This window comes from Lytechinus variegatus, chromosome 15 (assembly GCF_018143015.1).
Source record: "Lytechinus variegatus isolate NC3 chromosome 15, Lvar_3.0, whole genome shotgun sequence".
In the NCBI taxonomy this organism is placed as follows: Eukaryota; Metazoa; Echinodermata; class Echinoidea; order Temnopleuroida; family Toxopneustidae; genus Lytechinus; species Lytechinus variegatus.
This window is the reverse complement of record NC_054754.1, coordinates 2,458,923-2,470,454: the sequence shown is the minus strand read 5'-3', so window position 1 is coordinate 2,470,454 and position 11,532 is coordinate 2,458,923. Positions and strand designations below refer to the sequence as shown.

The 11,532-nt window shown below is 35.7% G+C and overlaps 1 protein-coding gene across 1 annotated transcript; it reads left to right on the top strand.

Moving 5' to 3' along the window:
- The first annotated feature begins 767 nt into the window (after positions 1-767).
- On the top strand, positions 768-5,008 carry LOC121428956. Its single transcript, XM_041625851.1, has 2 exons — positions 768-973; positions 2,095-5,008. The coding sequence occupies exon 2, from the start codon at positions 2,127-2,129 to the stop codon at positions 3,048-3,050; it is 924 nt and encodes a 307-aa protein (XP_041481785.1). The 5' UTR covers positions 768-973; positions 2,095-2,126; the 3' UTR covers positions 3,051-5,008.
- Positions 5,009-11,532: the final 6,524 nt, after the last annotated feature.

Sequence of the window (11,532 nt, the reverse complement as noted above, 5' to 3'; positions counted from 1 at the left end):
ACGCATTATTTGTAACTAGGTGTGTACTTGTTTTAAAAAAATGTAAGTACTAGGTAGCGTATATTTAAAAAAAAAAAAAAAAAAAATGAGGATGTGTGGAGTTTCATTCCGTCCTTGTTTGCTTCAGTTCTTGGTAAATATATATGTACTTTTTTTGTATTAACCTGCATTTTATGTAATTCATCTGAATGAAATCCTAATAAAAACATGTTGAAAAAAAATGTGTGTGTGTGTTTCATAATATATATACGAGGAAAAACATAAAACGACTATATAAACAATATGGCTATGTACATGTATTTTTTTGCAGGAATTTCTGCATTTATTGTAAAGTAAAAATAAATTTACAATACATAAACATAATCGTAAAATGACAGCGAAGAATTTGAAATGTGACAAATTTATAGCAGTGTGATAACAAAATTTAGACATGAATACAATTTAAGGATAAGATAAAATAGTGACAAACTAAATGCAGTGGCATGAGCAAAATACATGCTTGAGTAATAGCAGCCATGTTGGTAACGTCGGTAACCGTTGATTTGCCCATGTAATGCAAACGGGTTCGAGTGTAACCATTGCATGACGTTTATAAAAAGACCGTGTCCGGTCATAGAATGTTCCGGGAATGACGGACCATCGGGATTAGAGGCAGAGTTCTTTATATCTATTGAAAAAGGGAGAAAGTCGTGTGCAATGAACCATTAAATAAACTATTCAATACGGATATAGATCACCCTGATACTTTATCACAACAAGGTTTTCTATCGATTTTTGTCTCTTACTTTATGTAGATACGCATTGGACCCAACAGATTGAAACACATTTTATCCAGGACAAAGTTTATAAATGTCCTCTCAAATGTTATATCAACGGTATCGGTGCAGATAAACTGTTTTCTTTATCGATAGTTCTTGGTTATCACTTTAGGATACAGCCTGTTGCAGACTGTCGAAGATCAATATAAAATATAGTAAGTTCTAACGGAGAAACTTAATGTTTCTTTTCTTACAACATTATTTAATTCATTAAAAGCCATTGGCATATCACTTTTTAAGGAAAGCGTTGTAATCTTGTTTATATACACATGTTCAAATTACTCGTCATATCTGTTTCAATTCATAAACGTGTGATTATTGAAGATGTCGAAAAACATGAAAAATGACCGTCTAGTCCTAGCTATATTTTTGGCAATGTGAGAAAGTGTTGACAATCTCCTGGTATTCATACACTGTAAGAACTGTGGTGTTAAAACTGACACCAATTGGTGTTAATAGAGGACCACACCCTGAGGTGTTAAAATTACATCCTAGAGATTAAACATAGCACCAAAGAGTGTAAATGTAACAACAAAAGGTGTTGTTATAACACCTATAGGTGTAAAACTAACACCACCAATTTAACACCGGTGTAAAATAACTGGTGTGGTCCTCTATGTACACCGGTTAACACCATAGTTTTTGCTGTGTATGACTAATCTATTAAACCCGTGCATGATTCGGTTATACTCCGTGTTACGTCTGCTTTACTTGTTCCTTAAAATTTCGATGTTACATAACACATTTACTGAACATTTTTTTCCTTTTTAAGGGGTGAGTTGTCCGAGACATTTTATCTATGTAGACATGTTACCAATTAGATTCCCCTCTTAGATCTATGTATAGACAGGTTTATTCGAAAGATATAGTTTATTTTGTTTCTCACTGAAAAAGTAGGTTCTATGATGTGATTTTATGGAAATAAAAAGAATAGTAAATCGTTTACACACTAGTACTAGGCTAGAGTTCAATAATTCCCCTCCACTAAAAAAATGGGAAAGGTTAAATTCATACCTGATAATTATCTGAAAAAATGACAAGGAACATGTAGTTGGAAACATCAAAATATGGCCTTATTCCGGCAAAATTATTGAGTATGTGCAAGAATCAAGTTAAAGTTCTTTTCCTCTATAATGCAAATACTGATTCATATATTCTTCTCTTTCCCATGAAACACTGATGTCTTTTTATGAAAACAACGTTTATGACAAAGTAACAACATACCATATTGATGTTCATTAATGGTAAGAATTTCAATGTCGTTGTTCTCTTCCAGGAATTCCGCAAGAGAAATACATATAATCCAAAATGTCGATCATCGATGACGTAACATTGACTGAAAAAGAAGCATTGTCATATCTAGACGAGAATCTCAGAATGGCGTCAGTGGAGCAGATGCTTTCCGCTGACAGAGAAACCCTTTTGAACGAGATTATAGTCGCAATGCATCGTCACCTACCCTTCCACACGGTCAAGAATCTGGTCACCCCGCAGGAGAATAGACACCTACCAACCCTAGAAGAAATCAAGGAAGACATGCACGAAGGAACCGGTGGCCTGTGCTACACACTCAACGTGTTCTGCAGGATGTTGCTTCGAGCGTTGGGATACGATGTAGCCTTCGTACCCAGTGATTGCCGAGGGTACAAGGATGTCCACATGCTGCTCATGGTGCGTCACCTGACAGCCGAAGGAAGCAGTCACATGGTAGACGTTGGATCAGGGTGTCCATCATTTCGCGCCATTTCTTTCGACTTCGAGGGGGAGACGTCTCCCGTTTACCAGGATTCCTTCCTGCGTTACCGGTTCGTCCGCCAAGGAGACGCTGTTGTCCGGCAGCACGCCATTATTACGGACCAAGATAGAGCGGAGGAGTTTGAGGCCACTTCCGGGGAATGGTTTTCATACATCACCATCCATTACAAGAAATACGTCAGGATGGAGTACTTCAAAGACACCACAACGGCATTCTATACAGTGGTCAATCCGGATGTTCCCTTCTTGACCAGCTTGCGATGTTTGGCATTTCCTGATAATCGATTCATCTGCATCAAAGACACAACCTTACTGAAAGAGAATGAAGATGGACGGGTTGAGAAGTCTTATTTTCGATCACGTGATGAGATCTTGTCGGCATTCCTGCTTTATTTTCCTCACTTTCCAAGAAGTATGATTCTTACTGCAATGAATGACCAAAATGTGTCATTTGATTTTAACAAGGAAGTGGAATAAGGCATCAATAACTTTGTTAGGTTAAAGATGTCATCACCATGACCACGGTGATGGTGAGAAAACATACAATTAAGAAGTGTATATTCAAAGGAAAGACAGATAGCGTGAGGATGATACAGATATATAGACAAAAAATGAAGAAATTTCTTGTACAATATCAACATTGATATATCTAACTTGTTATTATGGTATCTAAAGTCTAGAGTTCTTTGATTTCCGGAAAATTATTCAGTTGTGGTTGTGCTATATGAATTGAACGCTTTGCAAGGTATTCGCCATGTTCGTAGAAGGAATTAAAGAACATAGTAAATGTATTGAAAATGCCTGTCAAATGACAATGAACAGCTGGGAGGTCTTTGTCGAAAATTGGTGAACCAGAACAGATTCATCCAAAGTTTCGGAGCTGACAAAGAATTGCAAATGTGTCGTTTGCCCAGAGTCCAGAACAAAACTGTTGTTTTGTTTCACCAATTATCGAAAAAAAAAATGTTTTGGTTGCTCAGTGTCATGAAGAGCATTTGACAATACATTTTCTATGTTCTTGAAAGCGTTCACCATCGCGGTGCCAAAACTCCCTAGTTTCTCCTATTGTCGCATGTTAGGAAGGAGCTGTAACTCTTGTACTTTATGCAAAACGCATCTAAGGGTCTTGAAGCATAGCATTCCACTTGGCTTTGAAGTTCCCTGCGGCATACCCTTATTCTGCCAAGTCGTTCTATGGACGCCTAAAAATATATATTGATATTGATATATTATAAATTGTGAATATCGTGAACGTTTAGTTAGAAATGGGACTTCGAATACGTTTATCAAATTTAGCACAGTCATGACCATGCACACCTCACATTTTGTGTACCAGAGTCGATCAAAGAAAAAACAGATTCTTATATTAGTTCAATATTTGACCATGATCTGATCATTCGCGTACATTTTAATGCTCTGTCCTTTAATCCACGATTTACAATTTCTGATATTAGTTACTTTGCTTATTCGTGTTTCCGATGGTTGTTGTTGTTTTGTACGTATGCAGTTGAAATACAGTAGTATGGAATTACGAACGTTTGCATTCGCTCTTGAAACGCATTACACATTTGACCATTTATTATGAAATCATTAAAACAGGCAGTGAACAGTTACCGGGATTCGATATTCTGATGGATGCTTTTAAAACATTTATTGATATTGTGTTGTATTATCTAACCAGCTGATTAACAAATGTATAGCGATTTATCGGCGGCATCGAGCATAGGAAAGCTGTTTGACGCCGCTCCGTCTTACCACCACTCTGATTGTAGCTTCTTTTTTTTTTTACCTTTTTTCAAATTCGGAAATAGCTGTCCTCTTTTAGAAATTTCCTCTTTCTTTTTTTTACAGGCTGTGCGATATACTTGTCTTTTGTTATAATTGCCTATTTTCTTGCACAACACTTATATATACTTCATTTAAACGGTGGTTAATAGTTTTAATGAAAATAAAATTGTGAATATTTCATAATGTAAAGTTGGCTTTGGGGTTGAACCCTTTGCTTTGTATGTTTAATTTGTGAATACGCTGTAAACGTTCCCAGCTGAATGTTATTATCTTAATATATAAACTCCTCAAAAAAGTTTAGAAATCTGACTTTGACCGATATTCCCTCGTCGGTTTTAGTCAATATCAATGAATAGATCATTTTATTTTCTTTGAAATGATACCCTACATGATATGATTATGCTTCGCATGGAGGTGCAGTGCCTTGAAATGTGGGGCAATGTCAAAATTCATAAGTTTCAAAAAATGACACAATATCAATGTAGTGATGGGTGAGTTTCTGAGAGGTTTCATTTAATCGTTTTCATGCACCTTAACATCACCATTAACATGCAATCAAGCAAACCTCTGAACGAGCAAACATATAACAAACAAACACACATGCATGGGATTTCAAACCACGACTCAAACCATGTCATCTCATAGAACCATCACTACAAAAACCACAACAAAACATAATAAATGAAGGAGCGGAGGATAGATTTGAATGGATTTTCATATATTGACACGGACAAAAGAATCATGTTCTGCATTGACCATTCATGACTATTTCTGCTCGTTTTGCAGCTTTTCAGTTCAGACCTCATCCAACACTTTTGAATCCTGCTCTTTTCGTGATGTCATGACCATAACAAGCATGGTATCAATTTAAAGAAAATTAAATGATCTTTTGAACGATATCAAATATGCGTTGTGTAAAATTGGGCGAAGGGAGAAATTAATGGCCAAACTTAGATTTCCAAACTTTTTTGAGGGGTGTAGTATAGACCTCGGTGTTGTCACTACATTTTTTTATTAAAAAAGAAGTTGTTGTCTTCAATATAAATGAAATAAATTGAAACTAAATCTGAAATAATTGTTTACGAAGTATTAGATCTACCAATCAGTTTTTTTTAAAGATGAAATTATTTAAATAAATTTGATGTTCATATAACAACGCGGAAGTGGTTTACGGTACACGATGTGTAAAGTCTTGGAAAGGACTGAAAAAAAAACGTGGATAGAGGTAGTAGTGAAATGGGGAGGCAAGAAAATGAAAGTTAGGAAGCAGAGTGTAGTCCTTACTGTATACCAGAAAGAGTATAAATGCTTGAGTAGTAAACAAGATGAGGGTCTTGAGTAGAAGGCTGCATGGGTGGATTGGAGTGGTGAGAGCGCTGTGAGAACGCTGGCTTGAGTTGGTGAGTTGAGTGTCCGTCTTCAGCCTTCCCTAGCCCTTTTCTCTCCAGATCAAATGTCTCAAGTCGGCCTTCTCTCATGTACTAACATAACTAAAGCCGAGCTCATCGTAATCATATAAAATTGATGTACAAAATTATTGAATAATTTGAATAATTATTGAATAATTGGTGAACAATAAATTTCATTCAGTTTCAAAGAACCATGAGCAAAAGTTCAATACTCTGTTCCTCCCAAAAATATCCTCTTTCCTATTTTATATTACAAAACAGGGCTCAACGTTGGTGGTGATCGTGTTGATGATGGCGATGATGATGATGATGATAATGATGATAATAATGATGGTGATTATGCAATAGTGATGACTATGGAGATTGAAACAGTGACGTACAGATGGGGGCCTGGGAAGCTACCCCCCCCCCCCCCCATGTGGCCCCTCGTAACTTTTACCTCATTTCGCCACTGATTAGCAATGGTGATGATGGAGATGATAATGATGATGGTGATGAAGATGATGGCGGCGATGGTGATGACGATGAAGATCACAATAGTGGCAATGATGAATCCGATGATGAATTCTGATGATGGTGACAATGATGAATCCGATGATAAATCTGATGATGATGATGATGGTCATCATCATAATGGAGACAATGATGAATCTGATGATGATGGTGACTACGGTGATTATCATGGTGATGATGGTGATGATATGTAGTGAGTAGCGGTGAGGATATTGTGTGATTACGACTGTTGTAGTCATGGTGGTGGGGGTGTTGGTGTTGTCGCTGCTGTTATATACTGCTGATAATGATTGTTGATAATTATATATTCATATATCCCTGATAAAAGTAGCGACCTGCAATGTGTATAGAGTCAAGCGACATTCAAACTTTTATATCCAATGAAGTAAATGATATTGTCCAAAATGCTACAATTACAAATACACTTAGCAACTATAGATATCACAGTTTGTTTATTCTTAATGAATGACAAACAATTCTATACTAATTTAAATGAATATTAGCGGTTTAGAAATGCTATCCTACTGTTCAAATTTGTCAGATAATTTTTAGGCACAGGTCGGCAGGTTCGTATTCAAGTAATTCGGTAAAGCTATACAAGATAAAGTAAAACAAATGTAATATCTTTATTAATCAACCCCTGAGAAAAATTATGATGTCACATTATTGATACCAACCTTACTTTGAAAAATGTTGCAAGTCGTGAATAATAGATTCAAATCAACTATACTTTAATAGGATTATGAATATTCCCTGATTGTAAAGAAATGGATTTCGTACATGTATGTGGTGCTCCTCTAGGAGGTCTGCTCGGACCCTTGCTATTTCAACTTCATTTAAGTGACATTCCTAATCATTGTTCTGTTTAATTGTATTTTACAGATGACTGAAATACTTTACTCATACTCAGTGCGGCAATTCACCAGCAACTGAAAAGAAACAATTTCTATAACTCTATAAAGTTTTATGTAATGACTGGGTCATCAATTCACTGTAACTAATTTTTTTTTTTTTTTAGTTGGGTTATGTTTTTTTTACATGTTTGTATAACTTATCTCTTCTTGGCAAAATTTACGCTAGTCACTTAAGCATATCATTATGGTACAATACCAAAGAGGTGCCTCCTTATGTTTAAAATGATAAGTGAGAACAAAAGTAATGGGAAAAGGTATTTAATAGAACTATATAATATCCCTGATTTTTATTTATTTATTTGTTTATTTTATTTTTGGGGACCATCTTTATCCTTTTGAATCCCCTATAGCAATACTGCTAGTTTTTATCGCTGTACATGTACTTGCAAAATCATGTAGGTAGAGAATGCAGGAAAAAAAACATTTGAGAAACAAACAAAAATTCGTAACATGAGTTCAGTCGAGACGCAAAGCCACTTTCTAACTGCTCATGGTTGGGAGTCCCGAGTTTTTTTTTATTTTAAAATATTTTCATAATAATTTTTTTTTATTCATTTATTTATTCATCGATTCTTTGGTCAAAAAGTATGCCTATTATAGTTTATTTTACGTATAAACGTTTTCCTCTACATTTTAATTCTCTAAGCATAATGTGATTGTGGGTGCGTCATGGTCTAGTGGTTCTGACTCTCACCTTTCAAACAGAGGGTGATGTGTTCGAATCCTAACCATGGCGTGTTTTCCTTCAGCAAGAAATTTATCCGCAATGTGCTGCACTCGACCCAGGTGAGGTGAATGGGTACCCGGCAGGATTAATTCCTTGCATGCACTGAGCGCCGGTGATGGCAGCTCGAGCTAAAGCCGGGGCAGCGCTTTGTATCCTCAGGCAAAAGGCGCTTTGTAAATACCGCTATTATTATTATTATTGTATTTGTTACATACCAAATCTATGACCTACATGTATGTAGAAGAAAAAATCTAACGAGGTGTATCTTTTTTTGTTCGCTCACCTCATTCTCCCGAAAACTTAGAAATATTTCACTGTCTTGAATACCCAGCTCTGACAATTTTACCTTACTACATACCTTCGTAGTCTATAACTTCATTTATAAAGTCATAATGTATTTATTATTTATGATCAGTAGGATTAATTACTTTTCTATTCAGGTTCAGTGGCGATTGTGCGTATTTTTTCCAATATATATGTTTATCGTTTTCAGATAATAAATGAAGAGTGATACTTATAGAACTCTGTATGTTCTGAAAGAAATACTGTCTTGATGTGCTTTAGCTGTAATAACTATGCGGATCGCATGCGTCTCTATCATCATTAATCAGCATTTCAATCCTAAATGGTGAAGAAAATCGATTTCTTTTTTTTGTCCCAAGGGGGCAATAAAACTGTAAGTAGGAAACCCTTCTCCTAGCCGTCCAGGGTCGTCGTGACCCACACACAGTTCAACGATCGCTCAGTTAGAACCCCTTGGTAGATCACACATTATGTGTTACGTCACAATCATTCGTTTCAATTACAATTCATTACACGGTTTAATATCGATTGGTAAAGCACTATTTATCTAGGCTAATTGGAAGTAATCAAAATGCCGTTTTGTCCACCTCGTCCTGTCTGGCTATGGTGATGTTTCATATGAATGCAGACACGGCCAAAAGACCACCGAGACGGGAGCTAGTGAGACGTCAATGGGATTCCAATAAGTTTCTATTCTCAAGGGATTTCATCTTGTTAAAGTATTAAGAATCAATAATAATTACGATATTGTATACGTTTTACTTGCTAGTGGATAAAACTTATGACAAAATTTATACCATCTTATCAACATGACCGAAATTCTACAGGGCTTGGAACGAGGAGGGTTGGCCCCCGACTTTCGTCCTTGATTTTTTTTACACCTATCTTGGCGATACTGAAACCTTAGGTTTAAGTTGATGAGACATGTATTTGGGGATCATTGTTGAGAAAACCCGCTTTCAGTCTAAGTTTTATTTTCATATCTGATTTTATATATATATATATATATATATATATATATATATATATATATATATATATATATATACATCCATCTTGGTTTTCCATGTATTGGCAATAAAAAGACATCAGGAATGCGAAACAAATTCACGAGTAATGCAGTTTTTGTAATGCCAACAATTAATTTATATATATATATATGTATAAATGGTTTCAACGATGTGTGGGAAAATAGTTTCGTCGGGAGACCAAATATACAATAATTTTTAACAAAAATGCAAAATATTGTTATGAATATTCTCAGAAAAAGGAGCGGACCCAAACTTGACCCTTGCGGAACCGCACATTTCACACTAGTTTCGGTGCGTATACTATAGCAATTAATTTGGTTTATTTACATGTAGATAATTTTGCTTAATTTAAACATGATAGGGAAGAAATTCCTTATTTCTTGATTTCTTCGTAAATTTCAAGTCAAATAAAAAAAAAAGAATTGATAATCTAGAATGGTTGACAAAATTATCCAAGCAAAGTTTTACTGAATAATTACTTTGAATTGTGACAAAAAATCCAGTTTATTCCTTTTCAGTGGCGCAGCAAGCAAACACAAAATAAATCGACGATGCACAAGATGGCGTACGGGTCAAAATTACTGTTTTTTAAATATTTTTTGACCTTATTAAGATGAAAAAAAAAATAATATTGTGATAAATTTGGAAATGTTATTTAGGGAATGCTGTCATATTTTACCTTCTTCCGCATTTTCCATCATTTATTTTCATGATCGTGAGTGTTTCTTTTCTTATCATTTTTTGTATTTTTGTTAAATTTTATTTTTTTTATTTATTCATAATTCCTCATTTATGTATTCATTCATTCACTTTTGGCGGGGGACTCAAGCGCCCCATATCCCCACGTATACGCCAGTAACTCTTATAATCGTCAGCTCCTTTTTTTCCTTTCATTCGAATGTATCGCCCATGCTGGCGCCGTTACACATTGAATGTGTTATGATTAGACCGTCCACTGCGAGTTGTAAGGAAATGATGGCCGAGGACAGGGGTTAAATGATGAACATTCCTGATCGCATTATCAACGAGTTCAGGCTGTAATCTACACCAGAATAACCCCTTTGTCGCGGAAAGAAACATCCAACAATACACCCCAAAGAATTTTAAATAAACATTCATTTTTAGATCGATACAAACTGTCGCCCATGTCAGCGGGTATTGGGAGCCAATCGCCGATCGAATAATCTCTTTCTTTCCTTTCAGCGAGTTTACGAATACTCCTATTTGATATCTTCTCTTTTTTCAACAGCTTTAAAATCTCTTTTGAATCATATGTCACCATTAAATCCAGATGAATGGGGCCTTTATCAAGCTGTCAGTTTGGTGTCTCTTAGACGGGGATCATGTTAAAGAGGCGTCTTGTCACTGCATTGATCTCTTGTTAACGAGACAGAAACCTCGGAATACTTATGCAATTATTCCAAAATGCCCCCCCCCCCCGCGGCGATCGAAGGATATTTTTTGTAATTAATATATGACAAAAAATGGAGATGATGAGGACAGATGTTATGAGGGAAAGGTGGAAGTTTTGTTTGGGGCGGTGGTGGTGGTGGTGCTGGTGGCAATGGTGGTGATGGTGATGATGATGTTGACGTCGATTAAGAAATAGTATTTGTGGTGGCAGTCATGGTGATGAAGATGTGGTGATGGTTCTGATGGCATGCTGATGGAGATAGTAAAATGATGGTGTGATGATGATGATGATTTTGATGGTGGTGACGATTATTTCGGCGGTTGTGATGGTGATGGTTGATGTTCGTCGGTGGTGGTGGTATTGGTGGTGATGATGATGATGATGATGATGATGATGATGATGATGATGATGATGATGATGATAATGATGATGATGATGATGATGATGATGATGATGATGATGATGATGATGATGATGATGATGATGATAATGATGATGATGATGATGATGATGATAATGATAATGATGATGATGATAATGATGATGATGATGATGATGATAATGATAATGATGATGATGATGATGATGATAATGATGATGATGATGATGATTAAGGCGATGCTGATGTCACTGATCATGCTGGTGCTAATGATGTAAATCTGTGCTAACATGGCTAATGTCGTCATGAATTTGTAGTGACGATCTTCAATATTACTCTTGACGATAACAATATTTATTGGTGTCGATAACGATGCTTTATATTTTTAAATAAAATATTCTGATCAAAGTATCTAGAGCAAATGTGTAAAAAGGCACTGTATCTGGTTTTCTTTCTTTTTGGTGTGTGTGTGTGTTTACAT

Excerpts from the sequence above, each read along its gene's own strand:
- LOC121428956 (XM_041625851.1), top strand. The coding sequence starts at position 2,127 with ATGTCGATCATCGATGACGTAACATTGACTGAAAAAGAAGCATTGTCA.